We start from the raw sequence: 19,624 nt of genomic DNA on the forward strand, positions 1-19,624 counted from the left end.
CCTGCATTCACAGAGCTGTCTGAAAAAAACATAAAAATCATAAAAATGCAATGCGATACATATGCTACCATACGCTTACATCTGTTGGTCTTGTCACTTCTACCTACCGCCTCGCTGCAGACACTCAGCTCTGTCTGCATTCTCTGTGCACACAGAGGCAGCACAGGCCACTGTGAGCTCCAATTCTGTGCCCATAATAATGCAAAGCGAGACGGGCTGTCAGATCCGAGGGCTTGTTTTGCATCTACAAGTTGTGATAAATGTCAGCATCGGAAATAAAATCAATACGCAGTCATAGCCTGTGTTAAATGCTCAGATATCTCAGTGAATTCATGTGAAAGGACAGCCTATTTCCGTATATAATATGTGAATCTCTAGGTGCTTTAAGATCTGATAACAACTCACGGTGCTGCAACTAAAAAACCACAGCGAAAGTCAACTTGTCCGGGTTGCAGTTAAGGTTGCATGCGTGGGGAAGTCAACATATTCTCCAACAGCGTGATTATTCAAATAGACAAAAACAATGTGTGCTGCTTTGACACTTGGCTCCAGGGTTCTCTGCTTGGCATCAACAACTCCTCCAGCTCCAGGTGGAAGTGTGTAATGTGAATGTTAGTTGTAGTGCCTGCTGAAATATTTGATCTTTCCGTGACCCAGTTTGCATACTGTATGGCTCTTATCCAGCTTCCTTTTTTTTTTTTTCCCTTTCAATTTGTAAAATCCAGAATGTGTCCATTTGGATTGCTGGAAAATCCAAAATGACAGCTCAGACTCAGCCAGGAAGAAAAAAACATCTGGGAGTTGGTTTTGGAGTTGGCTTAAATTTGATTTCAGTCAAAAACCCATCAGTGTTGAGAAACAGGAGCAGAGTGTGATTAGTTTCTGAATAGGTTTGGTCCAAAAAATGACAACAAAAGAAATAACAATGAATGTATCTGAATAGTTTATATTATAAGCTGAATCAGACCGTATTTATAATGCCTACGCACAGAGTGATGTTTTTGTCAGTGAGGACAATAAAGTCTTTGGAAGCGCCATGGGACACTTATCAGGGTCAGTTAATTAAACTAAACAAGATCAATGGCGGTCCCTAATTAATGTCGCATTCATTACATCATATCAGCTAAATGTGACTTCCTCGTGGCGTATTAAACTAAACGGACAGACTGAGGAGAGTGGTCGGCTGTTTGCCCTGCCGCCAATGCTTAATGGGCAGCTCTTTGAATGAGGAGTTTTCTGCACCGATGCACAAATCAATCAAAACAGAATCACAACGAAGAATCTCTTATTTTCCCCCACTCCTAGAAATATGCAACTCAGAGGAGTGTTACTCCAATCCGAGACCAGTCCAAGAACTTCTGTTTTTCAGTCATGGTCCTGAACATTGATGTGATTTCTACTTCGTTTGAGTTTACAGTACTTGGAGAAACCGTCTGAACACTAAATAACTTGTTCTTTTGTGGACGATATGTAATTAGTTTAATTGTCACTTAGGGAGAGGCATACTGAGAAATAACTCTTTTTGTTTGTCTCCCATGGGCTGGAGAGAGGGAAAAAAACACACTGCAAATACCTAATTAGGCAATGAATAATTGCTGAGTTAATGGCCACCTCAAGATACAATCTTGAATGGAACAGTCACTCTCCAAATTAATGGGGCTGTGTTTTGTTGCGGTGGGACAAAGTGAATCTGCTCTCAGAAGCAAAGTCTGATTCTTTTATGCCTTAGTGCTTACTGCATCCAAGCGTTTTATCATAATTCTAATAAACAGCAGGGTTTCCGCCAGAGAAGCTGTTGGGCCCAGCAGCCAAGTGTCTTTTTTTTTTTTTTTTTTTTAAAAGGGGAAGAGGTGCTGAGCAAAACTCAGGGAAGCGGCTTATCACTGAAATGAGACTAGCTCCATTTGAAAAGGTCAGCCCACCTTAAGCCGACCTGAGCCGGAGTTCTCCCTAACTTCGGGCAACATATCCTCATACAGCGGTTCATATGAGCTCTTATGAAAAGTTATTCCTCATTTTTCGTGCGTTTTCCTATTAAATGTACAGCAATATGTGACGAATGTGTCAATTTCTGTTCCAGTTTTTTCACAATAAAGCTATTTAGGTTTAGGAAAAAGATCATGGTTTGGGTTAAAATAACTCTTCTGCATACTGGGGTCCCTAAACAGTCTTGGAATTGCATAAATTATGTATCACTGTAAAGCTGAGACTCCTGTTGATCCAATGAACCCAATAGTATTCATGTGTGATGATGTCAGTGCCCATAGTAGCCATTTCATTGTAGTGAGACCATTTTTTGAAACTTGACCTCTCTGTATAAAATGACGTGTGGTGACCTCTAGGATAATCACAGCCTCATGAAACTTTACAACCACAAACTAGAGACCTAGGGCATTCAGAGGATGGATGGCTTTCCTAGCTAGATTGACAATAAGGTGGTTTCTGAGCAGAGCAGTTTCCAGAACATGCAGAAGTGCTCATCATCCAATCGCCGAAAAATGCAATTCTTGCTGAAATCTCAAAATGTCAAAAGTTTTTGATGCCAAATGACAGCATGGCTTTTTCTATGGTGTTCCTCAAGGTCTTGGTATCTTAATGTGGTATTTTGGAGGGATTATTGATCATTTTTATCAATTCGCGAATGGGCTGCATCTCAAATTAATCTTTAGGTTCCCAGCTTTCAGATGATGTACACCACTTCTATGTGACATATGCTGTTGACTAGTTATCTACCCCTGGACATCCCCTGTCCCCCACACCTACCCCTCTAAAAAAAGAGGTCGGAATGGTAAGGGGTGAAAGGAGTTTGCTACTTTTATAAAACATTTTAGTTTTAAAAAACATCTTAAAAATACTGTACATAATTCCCCGATGCTTAGGCCTGGCGGGAAGTCAACTTAGGGCCGGCGGGGCGCCGTGCTTGCAATACACCGGCGAAAACCCTGAAAGACATTACTGACAGACATTGGCCGAACACCCAACACCTCCCTGTTGTGCAATTTGTCTCTCTGTCTGTCCTCTTTCTTCATTTCACTTAGATATACAGACAACATTTTGAGAGCATACAGTACTGAAATTTAATTCCAAAGCACACATCAAGCGCTCCCTCAGAAAGTGTTTTTTTTTTCTTTTTTTTTCCCCCTTTTTTTGCACAAACTGCTGTCCTTGACTTTGATATGGAAGAAACTAAAAGCCAGCAGTGCCCATCACTCCTGTGCCAATGTCAGCGATGAAAATCAGTATGCATCTTGCTCCGGAGAAGCAACAGTTTTTTTTTTTTAAATCCTCGCACGCATACTAACGCGCATACGTACTGTATTCACTACAATTCTGCCAGTTTCAGAAGGAAAACTTCAGAGGAGTTCTGTTGTTGCTTTGGGGTTTCCTCCAGTTCAGTCGGCGGGCCTCTGGCGGGCCTTATTTTAACTTGTACTTAACATGCAAGCAGCGCAACTCCAGAAACAACCATAATTACAAGCTCTGGTCAGTCCTTTGAATAGCTTTGGAAACCAAAACCTTGATCGGGTATATGAGTGGAAGGGGTCGGGATGCCTCAGTTAAAATAGGACGGCCACATGGAGTTGATTTGGGGTTTTCTACATGGGGAGCCTCAGAGAGAGAGAGTGCCAGCTTGCTTCTAACCAACAGTTACAGTAAGTCATGAAAGCAGTAGGAGCCAACGGGAGAGAGAATCAAATGCAGCTGAGGAAAACAGTAATTCCTGCTCAACTGCTTACACAGTATGGTCCATTACTTCTGTAAACTCACCTACTCTGACATTTTGCTTGTGCCAAAACTGCGTGCAAACAAAAGCAGAAATGTGCATGCACATTATTGTTTGTTGTCAGGATTGTAAAGCGTTGCATATGCATTGTTCTGTTTCATGTATCTCACTCATTGGGAAACTGGGCGCACGTACACAAGCCTGATGTCCACTCTGCACAGTTAGCCATAGATGGATGTACAAGCCCTCAATCGACTGTTTGCATATAAAATGCCTCTATGTGCTCCTACAGTCTCTCAGTGAAATGCAATTTCACTGAATTGCATAATCAGTAGATGCATTTAAATAAATAAAAGAACATTTTTAATGTGGTTAAAGTAAATCATTATGCATTTATTTATAAGTTATTATGAGTTCGGGTTCGGGTTAATTATAGGTTCGTGCGGCATCTGTTATCCACAGCTGCTTTAAGCCGTTTGACAACCTTCTTCTTCAGTTCATTAAATCCCTGCAGCCCATCTGAAGTCAGCAGGACAGATATACGTGATAAATCTACAGCCTCCGATTGTGTCGCAGTGCCATTATCCACGACCGTTTACTCTGATTAAATCGCATGCAAACGACACCAGGCTGCCACTAAATAACCACACGTGTCTCTTGCAACTCTGTATTCTGCCTGTTTATGCAGCAGACATTGGATCAATTCAGTACATTGCTTTGTTTTCCCCCCAAGAGTGCTTTGTTTTTTTTAATGAATTGCGGTGCAAACGCTGCTCTGTCACATCAAGTACGATATAATGTGAACCTTTAAGATGTGAGATACAGTATGACTGAAATAGCGTCAGATTGATGATATCGTATAATCGTCATCACCAACCTGTTTTTGCAATATTTATTCCTGTAGCCTTTTTTTGCACATTGTGCTGCTGTGCTTGGAGACACCCACACAGTCCATGTGCCCAAGACCCGGTTGTTGGTTTTGCATGATTATAGGGCCCATAGTGTCATTAAGTCTTTAATCCATCACACATGCACCTATAAGATATCATTTGGATCGTACTGCATCTCAGTTGACGTCATCAAATGTCGGAAAAGGGATGATTTTTTCTCTAGCAGACTCAAATTGGAGTCCAATGCTTCACACAACCCAATCTCACGTCAAGGCGTATAAATAGCACGACATTACATGGACATTCCGCATGTCATGCAGACGCATTTTAGGCTTTTTGCGTGTCATTCGTATGCCACTTTTCGTTTGTCATTTGTACAACAAAACTACTGTAACGTCCGCAGTTGGGTTTAGGCAACAAAACCATTTAGTTAGGTTTAGGAAAACGTCATGATTCGGCTTAAATAAGTAGTAAATTAAGTAAAATATGCATGGAAACAACGTAATATAAATATGGAAAACATGTCACAAATGTCATTAAAAATCACGTCAAAAGCATCGCTTACGTAATTTACAAAACAAAACACCAGCTTCCTGGTTGAAAGTCCTGTGTTTGTTGGACACATCCACCTCCCCACCCACCCGCCCGCCACAAGTAGTCAATATCACTTTTTATTCTACGTAATTAGCTCTAAGCGTAGCATATTTACGCAGATGCATTTACTGTATACTACAGTCAGTACAAACCAAATGGCGTACAAATGATACAACAAAAGAAAGAAACAATGTTCTTATTGCACGCTAAATGCCTTGCACATTATGATGGCATTCATACGCCTTTTCGTGCGACCAGGCTGCTTCACAAAAAGGAATAAAATGAGAAGCAGATACACACAGGGAACTGATGAAGGAAAAATGCAATTTTTGAAATACCAGTTTAGGGATGGGACATGGTTTTTATGTGTACAAGTCCTTCATACATCTGGCTTCTGTTGCTTACCAAACAAATGACCTTAGCCCCATAACTGCTGATGGTTCTTCAGAGTATGTGGCGAAAAAGGCTTACAAGTCTTTACAATCCTATTTTATTCTACTCATGAGTCAACCTGAGGATTGCCTACAGTAAATCAAGTTCTGAATTCATGCTGTCAAATGTTATCCGGACATCGATGCGTTGTCATTATCTGAAAGCGTCATTGAGAAGTATTGCAGCTGCCACGCATCAGTCCCGAACCGCCATGCTACAGTGGCAGCCAATGAGGTGTCAGGGCTCTTGAGGCCCCTTGTTGAATTGGTTTCTGAGGAAGTCGTAAACTCCTCAGTAACGCTGACACTCTCCTCAGAAACTTGCATGTCTCTGGAGAACTTTTACGCTTAACAAGGCTGAGGTGACAGATTGGATGGGAGCAGGTTGAAGGACTGGGAAGCTGAGAATGTGCTGTGTATTACATGCTGAACATTCGCTCTCCGTCAATCTTTTTTGGAGAAAATACGCTCTCTCTCTCTCTCTCCAGCATTCAAGTCCTCTCCCACATGACATTGTTTCCTGAAATAAGCTCCTCGCCCTGAATTTGAGTCCCACGATGCATTTCTACAGACAGAAGGTCACACGGCTTGATGGAAGTGGGACAGTGGTGCTAAAAGTATCCTAATGATCCAGGCTGAGGGTGTGATAACAGATTTACACCAGAATCCAGAGTGTTTTTCTGGTGTGGTTTCTTGCATACCTTACCACCCACTTAGCTAATAAATCAATGAATCACTATCTTACAGGTATAATATCCATAAACCAAAGACATGTTCTTGGCTGAAACATCTTCCTCTTCTCTCAGCACATGCTCTTGCTTATTTGTCACTTAATATTTCAGCGCAGAAATCCTTCCGTCGAGGGAAAGCATCCCTCGACTGTCAGTGCCATCCCGTTTTCTTTTGGAGTCTCCTCTCTCCCTGAGCCTCTGGGTGTAATCAGAAGAGCCCATGATGTGCTGGTAGAAAGAAAAAGCCTCCTACGTGAAGTGCGGGAGTAAGATGGAAGGAAAGAGACTGAGAGAGTGAAGGGACTGTGTCATTCTAAGGAATGTACACAAATTTCAGGCAAACACTGTACTAATGAGGGTAGTCGTACTGTTGGCCGCCCAGATAAATGGGGCTTGGAAATGAAATGATTTCCCTATTATACCCTTCAGAACAAAAACTGAATTATTAAATGAACATTTTCCATCTTGAACAAAAAAAATCCTGAACCGTTGTCGGGGGTGGAGGATGGAGGATTAATGCTACTTGAAGAGTCGGGTTTCAAACAGCAGGGAGTGAGGGGATATTCTTCCAGCTATGGGATTTTATTTTGGTGCTGAATGCATTTTGAGTCATTGTTATGGCTCTCTTAAGAGCACCAATGACCTAATTACTGTACATATTATGGGTATTAGTGAGCCCTATCTTTCCAGCAACCTTGCAATTTTCAACTGTGCAAAAAATAACCCAAAGGGATTGTAAACAGCAGAAGAATTTTATCAGGAAAGCGACTACAAATTGAGGAATTTGGGGGTTGGAATAATCACAGAAAAGCATCCTAGTGGGACTATTTTTAAACCCCATCTTCCCACATAGTCCTGAAAACAATTTGTTTATTAATTTATTTATTAAGAACTCATCATTTTGATATGTAGCCGGTGAATGAGTGAGTGGCGGAGATATGGGAGCAGAAGGGGGGGGCTACCGCTCCAGAGGAATTGCTGCCAGATGGTGTTCTCATTGAAGAAATTAAACAGCAAAATGAGAGTGAGAAATGGACTGGCGGGTTAGTGGTTGTCCTTCCAAGCGCACACACACACACACACACACACACTTGCAGTCTTGAGGGTTTGTGTGGATCATTGGCTTCTTTAATGTATGAAATTCCACAGGTGGCTGAATATACAGTAATTTGGGTAATTTATCAGCTGCTAATCTGCTCAGCTCGCTCTCGCTTATCAAAAGGGAAGCCCCGAACGTTCAGGTGAATTGCTCCATTGGGGAGCTTGGCAGTTCTGTTTCAGTGAAGGAAATACTCCTCGCGAGGAACATAATACGATGAGCAGAAAACACAGAGCGCATTACTGTGCGTTTTTTAGTTGTTATGACTCAGTTCCCTCAAGTGCTGAAATTGCAAATCGGTGCTAACGCAGCGATATATAACAACCTGGGTAGCAGCAATGCTATAAAGTGAATCTCTGATCTGTGCTGCCGGTTCTGTTACTTAAGGACTGTGTTGTGAAGACACACACCGTACATAAGATTCACAAACTAAATGCCACGTGATGGAGCATGGCTGTAATGAAGCGGAATGGGACTGGATGGAAGCAAAGATTTGAGATCGGAGGATCATTTTGTGGTTTGTTTTTGGTGTTTCGAGTCCTGAGTGAATAGCAGTTACGATCAGACACACGGAAAGAATGATGTGTGCAATCATCCGATCATATCTGCAGTTTACAGCCCTTCCAGTGGCACAGAATGATGCTCTCCGTGTGTCCTCTGGCTCCCTGCTGCACCGCGGCGACGAGAAATCAGTCATTGGCCCAAGTACTCATCATCGGAGCCGTCTACGCTGATACTTTCTCTCTGTCTTTCATGATGAACTAGGAGCTGTAGTTAGATTACATTGTCTAGATAAATTGTCTTTGCTTTCGGTGATCAAACATGAGAATCGTAGTTTTTACGATGAATAAAGCAAGAAAACTCTTTATCTCTCACGTAACTGATAACAGCGTATGTCTAAATTACATTATCCCCACTTTATCAGGTTTATCCTCTTCCAAAACTTCACACTTTGCTTCCCCCACTAACAGGGCTTGTGGTACGATCACTTATTTTAGTGCAGGGTCTGAAATTAGCCACCAGACACTCGCCAAATGCAGGTAAATGTTGTCATGGGTGGATAAAATCTTTAGGCTATCCGCCATTTTGGCAGGCAGGGAAAACGCTAGGGATGGGAATAGTTACTAGGGTTCCTAGTTGTCTGATTCCTTGGCATTTCATGCCTTTGTGACTATTGATTCTTCTTGCTGATGCTTTCCAACAGTTACACATGCACAATGACGTAACGCAATACTACCACTGTATCATGTTTCAGTTTGTTTTTGGACCGGGGAGAAAAAAAGCGCTCAAAAGCATGGCGCTACTACTACTAAACCTTAGCAGCACACCTTATTGTTTCCCTGATAATTCTACACTGTGAACAACAAATCAGTTTTGAAATCGGCAGGAGGAGAGTTAGTAACGTTACCTGTTAGAAGACAGTGGGCAACACAGTCCTGCTTGGCTAAATAACGGAGCTGCTAACGTTGATGGATCTTCGATTGAGTTACATTATGAGGCATTCAAGCTCTGCTCAGTAAAAACGTTATCATGATGTGTTCAAATGTAATCTCGTAAATTTTAGTTTTTGGCAAGAAACTTGAATAAATCCCGTTGTTTGATGGATATGTTTTAACAGCAATATGAAATAGATATAAGAGAGGGAATTATGAGCTGTTGAACTTCCTAACACTAGCTCTAAGCGGCTTATATTATATTATATCATTAAAAATAATTATATTTTTAACTAATTGATGCCAAGATTTTTTTAATCAAAGCAAATATTTAAATAAAAATACAATCATTAATTTCCTAATCATTTGAATTGTGTTTTATGCAAATAACCACTAGAGATGTCAATAAGAAAGTACAGTACAGTACTGTGTACAGTACCCCCCGTTACCCGAAAAATAGGGCTCCCCCAGAAGCTACGGTGTAATTAAAACACTAATTTACCATGCACATGTTTTTTTGTGTAAATATATTGAATATTGAATGACATCACATATAAAATGTTATTCCTTCATTTAGCGCACATATTTCAAAAGTGGCAGATACAATTTCTGAGTGGCAGACAAAAAAAAATACTAGTGGCAGGCAAGAAAAAAATGTAATTTCAGACTCTGTTTTAGTGTAATAGTTTCTTACGACTATGACCTTTTGCTCTTTCCTGCCCCTGATCTCCAGAGTGAGGGAGTCACATGTGGCCTCTAAACAGCAGGTGACTATCCCCATGGTGCTTCTACAAAGACATCCTATTCCTGTGCCTTCTCTTGAGGACACAAGAAATAGTCTGTGTTCCAGCTATTTCTTCGGCTACCCCAAAAAAATAAATAAAATAGAAATATGACGGCCTGTCCTGGATCTGCAGGCACAGTGCAAAGATCATTCCACCTGCAAGTGCTAAGTTACTCATAAGAAGTGGTCAAGCTGGGTTCAAAACGATAAACTTGAAAGGCACTTTCATGTCTTTGTGGTTTCTGGGCACAGGAAGTTCCTACATTTTGCTTTTTAGGGTGGACCGTAAGAGTACAGCAAGTAACTTCTTCTCAGATGCTCCCATTTTTCAAAGTGTGTGGACACAGTGAGAAATATGCTGCGGTGCTGGGGAATGCATGTCTTCTTCTACCTAGACCGAGCTTTTCAAAGTCTGAGACAAAGACAAAGACAAAGCTTGGGAAAAGGTGTCCTCTCACTCCTTTTTAGTTTACTCTCTTGGTTTCGCTCAATTCCTGGATGTCTATGGGATTAGGATTATGTTATTTGATCCCACAGACACTAAATATTTGAGCCAATATATCTTAATATTGCTGTTTGACCACAGACTGTATATAAGAAACCGACCTAGTCGCCGTTATGTCACCCATTGGCTTGTGGACTACGGTCTTGAAGACTCAAGTCCGTCATTTTGGCCATCGCCATGTTGTTTTTTTGCAACCACAAGTGACACGAGAGGGTGGAGCTAAGTACAACCGAACGCTGAATAAAACATTTTTAGGCAACCAAAATGTTGAAGGTGCTATTGATGGCATTGATAGCATTCAGCCACTAGATGTCGTATTCTCTTTCTCTCGTTCCATTGCAATCACTTCACAACAAGTCGTTTCCAGGCACTTACTGCCAATCTCAGCAATTTATCCGTTTTTCCACACTAACTGACGACCCAGAGATACCACGTGATACCAATGTCGTTATACTATTGGCTCACAAGACTTGTTAGAAGTGGGAACCAAACATCAGATATCTTCCACAGATACATTTTGAAATGATCAATTCACAGTTCACAATTCATATTTTTTTTTCAGGAAGAGCCATACTTTTATTCGGCATCTTTCTAAAAGCTCGGTGGATGTATGTTTTTTTAAAAAATATTTGCCTACATAAAAATGCTATCAATAAGACCTTTAATATTAACTTTAATGAACTGAAAATACACTGTGAAAGGGTTAAAGTTGTAACATGAAAACATGGACAACACCCAGAGTGGACAACGCAGTGGTAGCGACCGGTCAATCACAAGGTAGCCGCGCCCTAAAGCATACCCTGCTCTTTGGTTTATTTGACTCCAAATGGGACCATAATTTACTAGATGAACATCATGCTGTATTGAAGAAGACTTGAAACTAGCGATTGAGACCATAAACTCATGTTTACAATGTTTACCGTGGTAATAAATCAAGTAAGAAGTAGGGTCATTTTCTCATAGACTTCTATACAATACGACTTCTTTTTGCAACCAGAGGAGTCGCCCCCTGCTGGCTATTAGAGAGAATGCAGGTTTAAGGCACTTCCGCATTGGCTTCACTTTCCAGATCCAGCGGTTGCCCACTGTGTATGACATAACTTCGGAATATACCAAATACATAAAAAAGGTCTGTCCTAAGGCATTTCTTAGTTTCTGACTGGGAAAGTGGGAACAACAGTAAAATTCCTCAAAACTACTGTATCTCTGAACTGTCTCTTTTATACCTCACACACGTTTAGGCTATCCTATGAGATCTTCTTTTGGTAGCTAACAATAAATGTAATATATCTTTTTCACTTCCATTCACTGAGCCTGCCCTGAAACTGTTTGGAGCCCCCCTGGGGATGCCCGCCTCACTTCTGAAAACCTCTGACCTAGACAAATGATCATCTCATCTTCTAAAAGAGAGAAACTACAGACACATCAAAGCCACCATGCAAGCCTATAGGGTGAGTGCTTGATACAAAAAATAGCGATTTTAGTATCACTTTACGACAATGGAGTCTTCAAACTGAAAATCTTCTTTTAAAAATAGATGTACTAAAAAGTCAATATTTTTTCTATGCATTGGCACAAAGATTGGCTCAAATCCTACACATATAGGGGCTTTTAGCAGATGATGTAGATTAGGCTATTTTTAGTTTAAAAGTCAAAGTAATGTCCTATACCTGCCAATTTGATATCCAAAGTGAGAAATGATTATTTGAAAGGGTTTCCTCAGCAGAAATAAAATGAGAAAAGAGGCTCAACATCCAGGAAACTGCTAATGCATGAACCGTGTGACCTCCACCAAGAGGCATATTTAGTGCCTCTAAGTCCATAGAACAAAATGTGGACATTTTTAGTTCTGTATCCATCATCGGACTGGCACTGTTGCTTTGCATTCACTGGCACATGAAGCAAGGCAGAGCATCCAAGACACCGCTACAAGAGTAATGGCCCTCAGACTACAGGCTGCACGGAGACTGCAGTACCACTTTGGACTGAGTGTATCGTATAGCTCTATCTAAGCTTCCAGGTTGAGTATTATTTTCTCCGCCGTGGCAAATGGAGGAAAACTGCGATGTTTGTAGTGTCATAGTTCATCCAATTTTCCAGAAAAGAAAAGAAAAAGTTTGTGCAAGAATTACTGTGCAAAACTTTATACAGCAGTAAAACCTGTTATCTTTACCCAGGATGATGCATCAGCCAAAGTGGATTCATGTACTTTCAAAACTGTGTTTTTGAAATTAGACCTTTTTTGGGGGGGTATTGTTTCGTAAAATTAACAATTAAAGTAAATTATGCTTATTTTCAGGTGCATAATTGTATTTTGTGTTTCTACTAGAGCATGTTTACATGCTTTAATTTAAAAAAAATGCTTTATTTTTCTCATATTGGCTGTGCTGCAGCACTTCTTTTTACCCTCTGTCTGAAACGCTCTGTTTGCGCTCCTGCCCCCACCCTCTTGACAAGCCCACACTGTTGTGATTGGTCAACCGAACCAAACTCTTTGGACTCCACTCCAGCTCCGCTCTTACTAGCTTTGTTTGAGGGCGTGCCAAACTAGCCGCTAGGCAGGTATTATGCAAATGTGGTACTTGCTGACATTACCATGTAACGGAATAAAAGGCGGGACATCAAGCAATGCAGTTCAGGCAGTTCAGGAGCAGTGTTTCTGTGGGGGAGAGTAACTCCCTTTGGCGTGGACTTTGAGCTTTGTAACTTTGCAAACCTCTTATATACACAAATAACTGTGGAACATACTAAAGGAAAGGGAAAAAGCACAAAAGTATAATAGTTTTCTTTAAAGAAAAAAGTTACCAGTGGACTTTAATAATCATTGGCTGCAGGACATTGACATCGATTAACTGTCCACGGATTGTCCGTCACAGATCCGACCAACTACAGACAGACACATTTTCACTTAAACACTTAATAATAGTCCTCAACTTTCCCCCTCTGCTTTGCTTCTGTGCTAAACATCTCAGAGTGAAAGAGATGCAAAAAAACTAAGAGAAAGAAATAAGAGACAGATACACAAAAGAAAACTAAATCATTTTTCACTGATAGAAAATGAGTTGATTCAAGGGCTATCAAAGTTAACATGATAATAACGCGTTAACGCAGATTTGTTTCAATGGCACTAATTTCTTTAACGCATTAATGCAACGAAAGATTTTTAGGTTGTAGCGGGCTCAGTTTTAAAGCTAGAGTGAAGATACTGGCATCATATAAAACTTAACCTAAGGAATCCGTTGGCACCAACCATGTCATAGCTTGTTGGGAATGAGGCTGAACAACACACCAAACTTACGCTAAGTTTTGGCGAGGAAAAACTGGCATGGCCATTTTCAAAGGGGTCCCTTGACCTCTGACCTCAAGATATGTGAATGAAAAAGGTTTCTATGGGTACCCACGAGTCTCCCCTTTACAGACAGGCCCACTTTATGATAATCACATGCAGTTTGGGGCAAGTCATAGTCAAGTCAGCACACTGACACACTGACACCTGTTGTTGACTGGCGGGCTTGAGTTTGCCATGTTATGATTTGTGCATTTTTTTTAATGATAAATGCAGTACCTGTGAGGGTTTCTGGACAATATTTGTCATTGTTTTCCATTGTTAATTGATGTTCCCATAATAAATATATACATTCATTTGCATAAAGCAAGCATTTGCACACTCCCATGTTGATAAGAGTATTAAATACTTGATGAATCTCCCTTTAAGGTTAATTTTGAACAGATAAAAAATGTGTGATTCATTTGCAATGAATCACAATTAAATATTTTAATTGACTGACAGCCCTAGTTGATTAATCAATATTTTTTTACTATCAATTCTCAATGGTCAGATGAAGCTGGAAAATATGGCTACTGCTCAGAGTGAGAAGCACAGAATTATGTTGCAAACTGGAAAACAAAACAAGACAAGAAGTCCAAGAGTAGGAGGGCAATTATGTTAATGTAGAAGCCTGTTTCAAGGCTTTGGTTGTTTGTGAACAAAGCTACACAGCAAGGAAGCAGTGTGCACATGGTCATGATGAAAATCCTGCCAGGTGTGGCCAAACTGACCTTTTGGAAAACCAGAACAAAATCGATTCAGAGCGAAGGTGCAACGGACCGTGTCCTGGTGTCAAGGTTGTTGGCATCCTGCCTCAGCAATGAGAAAACGAGGGTATTGTAATGTAAGCTTACTGTCTGGGCGTATTGTTGTGTGTGCTTTTTTTTCTCTCTCATTCTTGGATTATGTTAACTTCTGTACAAACTTAGCCTACATACTATTTGTTTAAAATTGAAATCATCTTCATCTCGCACGAACATACAGTCTAAACTAGATCAAAAATGATGGCCCATGCAATCTCAAAACTAAGCCAAAAAAGGAAAGGTACACCGCCTCAAAGTGGACGAAGAAAAAAAAAAAGAATAAGTAAAGAAATAGAAACTGATCTATTTCGGTGCTCTTGTTCTATAGTCTTTGTTAAGAAAAAACTTAATCCCCAAGCGTGGGGTTTCAGAAAGAAAAGCTTGAGTGCTGAGAGGAAGCGAGACAGAAGTTGGGATGAGCAGCAACAAAAACTGACGTTGCCTTGACGAGTGAAATTGTAGAAAAATGGATGAAATTACGAAGATGATAATCAGCTTTTACAAGCCAAGAACTACAACCTTTTCAAAGGAAATTTGGAATAATGACATATTTTATATACAGCTACAGTATCCGGATACTACAGTATCTGGATAAAGGGCAAGAATACACACACACACATACAGTATAAACATACACACATCAGTCCATTTGCAGGTGCTTTGCTCCCTTAAACTCAGTCTTGACTGTGGGACTGTGATGATGATGAGTTGGTGTATAGCTTCCTCCATTACTCATGCAAAACATATACATGAAAATATAAGATAATTAAATATTTGGGTTGATCTTTTATAAGTGAATAGCCTCTTCATCAACGGTGCCTGCTCCAATCCACTGACCATCCACCAGACTCCAGTATGAAATCCTCTATTTTAAACACTGAACTTCTGGTCTTTCATAGACATGATTGAGGAAAAAGCCCTGATAAATTGACCTATAATGTCTCATGGGTTTATTCTGTCTCATGCAGAGAGCTCCAGTTATCTTATTAGCACAGGATATTTACTGTCAATACTTGAGGAAAGAAAGAGATCGATACAACACCAAGGGTAATCTCTGCACATACATGTACAGGCAGTTCGGCAAACATGATTTGGGACTGTGATGATGATGATGATGAGTTGGTGTATAGCTTCCTCCATTACTTATGCAAAACATGTACATGAAAATATAAGATAATAATATCACTGTTAATTAAATATTTGGGTTGATCTGTTAGCCTCTTCATCTATGGTGCCTGTTTCAAGGGATTGGTTTCACTCCAATCCACTGACCATCCACCAGACTCCAGTATGAAATCCTCTATTTTAAGAACTGAACTTCTGGTCTTTCATAGACATGATTGAGGGAACAAAACAGAATGATAAATTGACCTATAATGTCTCATGGGTTTATTCTGTCCCATGCAGAGAGCTCCAGTTTTCTTATTAGCACAGGATATTTACTGTCAGTACTTCGAAAAGAGGTCGATACAACACCAAAGGCTAATCCCTGCACATACATGTACAGGCAGTTTGGCAAACATGATTTGGGACTGTGATGATGATGATGAGTTGGTGTATAGCTTCCTCCATTACTTATGCAAAACATGTACATGAAAATATAAGATAATATATCACTGTTAATTAAATATCTTCATCAATGGTGCCTGTTTCAAGGGATTGGTTTCGCTCCAATCCACTGACCATCCACCAGACTCCAGTATGAAATCCTCTATTTTAAAACACTGAAACTTGGCTTCTGGTCTTTCATAGACATGATTGAGGGAACAAAACAGAATGATAAATTGACCTATAATGTCTCGTGGGTTTATTCTGTCCCATGCAGAGAGCTCCGGTTATCTTATTAGCACAGGATATTTACTGTCACTACTTGAAAAAGAGGTCGAAACAACACCTAGGGCTAATCCCTGCACATACATGTACAGGCAGTTTGGCAAACATGATTTGGGACTGTGATGATGATGATGAGTTGGTGTAGCTTCCTCCATTACTCACTGTTAATCAAATATCTGTTATATGTGAATAGCCTCTTCCATCAATGGTGCCTGTTTCAAGGGATTGGTTTAGCTCCAATCCACTGACCATCCACCAGACTCCAGTATGAAATCCTCTATTTTAAACACTGAACTAAACACTTCTGGTCTTTCATAGACATGATTGAGAGAAAAGCCCTGATAAATTGACCTATAATGTCTCATAATGTCTTTATTCTGTCCCAGCAGAGAGCTCCAGTTATCTTATTAGCACAGGATATTTGTAGTACTTGTAGTACAGTACTTGAAAAGAGGTCAATACAACACCCAGGCCGATCCCTGCACATACATGTATTTATTACATGCATTTTTGCAATAGGGTGATTCCTGTTAAGATAAAATAAAGTTCACATTTTTGATTTTTGCATCATGCAGTGTGCACCGCCACTCTGCCTCATGCATTGAGCTGCAGAGGAGGTGTTAACATTCAGAGCAAGTATCCGGAGAAGAAGACAGCACTTGGCTGTTTCCTCCTGGATGATCAAGAGTATAGCCAAAGTAGGAAGGAGAGGAAAACCCCACACGGCCCCATGCACACTATAGTAGGGGATGATAGAGAACAACACATTCACTGCTGCTGGCAGGTAGAAAAACTTCCCCCTTTTCTCTCTAAGTAGGTAGAAAAAAAAGGTGTAAAACTTACCACCCCGGTGTCCAGCTGCTCGGTAGTCTGAGACGGAGCCGCTCCAGTCAGAGGTAAAAACCACAAGATCTGCACCAACAGCAACATCTCCGGGGAAATATTCCTCATCCACTTGTGAAGACCCAGAGAAAGCATGATGATGCCCAGCTATGACAGGCTGGTCCCGCAGCAGGGCTCAGACACCGACCCCTCAGACAGCCGCATCCACCACGGGGGGGAAAATCACACACCGGTAAAAATAAAAGTCTACCTCACTGTTGAGCGCAAACACATAAAACACATTAGTGAAAACACTTGAGAGCATTAGAGCAGTTTCTGCAGAACTGCACCTGTAACACCTATAAGTGTTGTCATAGATAGTCGGAGATAAACTGTTGTTGTCTTTTATCTGGAGTCCAGCATCAGAGGTAGATATATCCCTGGAGCAAAGAAGCGCGAGCGGTGCGAGAGAGGGTCGTAGCGTCTCGAGCGCTGGGGAATGAAAGCAGCTGCGTGTGCGGTGGTGGTGTCGCGAGCAGCAAAGATCAACCTCAAAGCTAGACACAATGAGCTATTACACTTCCGGACAGAAATGACAAAATAAAATCCTCTCTGCTTGGACTTGAGAAGTTAAAAGTAGCCTAATAAATGGCACAAACGTTATTTCACTAAACATTTTAGGGCTTTGGCTCCCTAAATCCCCAAAAATCTAATTAAATTAAAATAAAAAAATAAAAAATAAATATATATATGTATATATTTAATCTATAATAGTTCATAGATTACATTCAATTAGGGCTGTCAAAATAAACGCGATAACGCGCCAACGCAAATTTAATGCCACTATATTTTCTGACGCATTAGCGCAACTTGCGATTTTTAGGTTCTAGTGTGTTTTAAAACTAGAGTGAAGATACTGGCTTGAAAACTAGAAAAACCTAATGAATCCATTGGTACCAACCGTGTCAGACTACCTTGTCGCGAGGGAAGCTAAATAATGCTCCAAATTTACGCAAAATTTTGGCGATTTTCAAAGGGGTCCCTTGACCTCTGACCTCAAGATATGTGAATGAAAATGGGTTCTATGGGTACCCACGAGTCTCCCCTTTACAGACATGCCCACTTTATGATAATCACATGCAAGTCATAGTCAAGTCAGCACACTGACACACTGACAGCTGTTGTTGACTGTTGGGTTTAAGTTTGCCATGTTATGATATGAGTATATTTTTTATGCTAAATGCAGTACCTGTGAGGGTTTCTGGACAATATCGCTCATTGTTTTGTGTTGTTAATTCATGCAGATAATACAATTTTTGACCAATGTAATAATTATCAATGCCAATTTATACGGAAATGATTGCAGTTTTCAGAGCTGTTAAAGTCAGATTTTTTTGTCAGATTTATACCAAACATTTGCTGCAGTAGAAAGCTAAGATTACTAGTATTTCCTGCTTTTTTATATCACTGTAAATTAAATACATTCATTTTGTTGGTTCTCAATACAAACAATTTGAAAACATCATTCCAAGGCTGTGTTAACTTGCATTAACGTAGGCCTACTTTCAACATTTTATAGACTAAATGATTGAATTAATGAAATAGTCAAATTCAATTATATGTATTTCTTTGTTTAAATGGTATATTACAGTAAATTAAAACAAACAAGAAATATTAATTAGGTAATAAAATAATAATTTGATGAAGTTAGAGTTGCAAACAGGTTTGAGTAGAGACTGCTGTTTTAGATAGGAGCAAAACATAAATATATACATTTTCTTGAGCATGCCCAAACATAATGATGTAAAAAAACAAATTGTAAAGAGACCATGAAGCAGCATTACCTTTATTCATTTGTTTGCATATTTATCGTTCTCCCTATAGGCTACTATAAAAAAAAAAACACATTCAGATCCACCTCCAAATTTCAACTTGTGCTTTTACTTTGAAATTCAAATTTCAAACTTCCGGTAGGCTGCTTTTGAGTTTTCTTTTCGCTTTATTTAAACAGCTGTGAGAGAATATGAATTTGGCTTGAGGTGCCTTTTTGTTTAATCTCTTTGGCCTTTTATGATGATTCATGAAAAAGATTAAAAAAAATGTCTTGACTGCTAATAATATTGGTATCCTAATATTTACTATTTTTATTATGAGTTTTGCCCAGTAGTTTTTTATTCCCTGCATGGATTGCAGGTTAAATAGGTATCATAATATCCTAAAATGAAGTGAAAGGAAGTCAATTAAAAGTCTAAAGTTGGGAATGCTTGAGCAATAAGCAATTACATTTTATTTTCTCAGTTATGGTGGCTCAATGACAAGCAAGATCCTTCAACTGGGAGAATGGAGTTCAAGCCCCCAATATGGCAATTATCCACCCTCATGAAATGTCCTCAAGCCAAAGTCTGAAATCCTTATTAGTACTAGCAGTTCTGACCTGTAGTCGACCCTGGACCATGCACTGCACTCAGACCTCCCCATGGAGGGTGCACGTAAAAAGAACATTTTTCCAGTATGAATTTCAAACAGTAAAACATTATTGTTAGCGCTGTCGAGAATCACCGTTGACTGCCTCCACGACATCAAGGTGAATTATCCATTTAAATCTTGAATCATAATGCAGATGCACGCGCACGCCTCCACGCCCACC

General features: G+C 40.1%; 1 protein-coding gene across 1 annotated transcript in view; it reads right to left on the reverse strand.

The window, feature by feature from the left end:
* The window catches only part of LOC119478426 (matrix metalloproteinase-17-like), a 98,889-nt gene extending 81,756 nt beyond the window's left edge, over positions 1–17,133 (reverse strand). Inside the window, exon 1 of the mRNA XM_037753153.1 lies at positions 16,999–17,133. Within this exon, the coding sequence (XP_037609081.1) occupies positions 16,999–17,133 (135 nt within the window). The remainder of the gene's footprint in view (positions 1–16,998) is intronic.
* Between the last annotated feature and the right edge of the window lie 2,491 nt (positions 17,134–19,624).

The sequence above is a fragment of the Sebastes umbrosus genome, chromosome 19, assembly GCF_015220745.1.
Source record: "Sebastes umbrosus isolate fSebUmb1 chromosome 19, fSebUmb1.pri, whole genome shotgun sequence".
Taxonomy (NCBI): Eukaryota; Metazoa; Chordata; class Actinopteri; order Perciformes; family Sebastidae; genus Sebastes; species Sebastes umbrosus.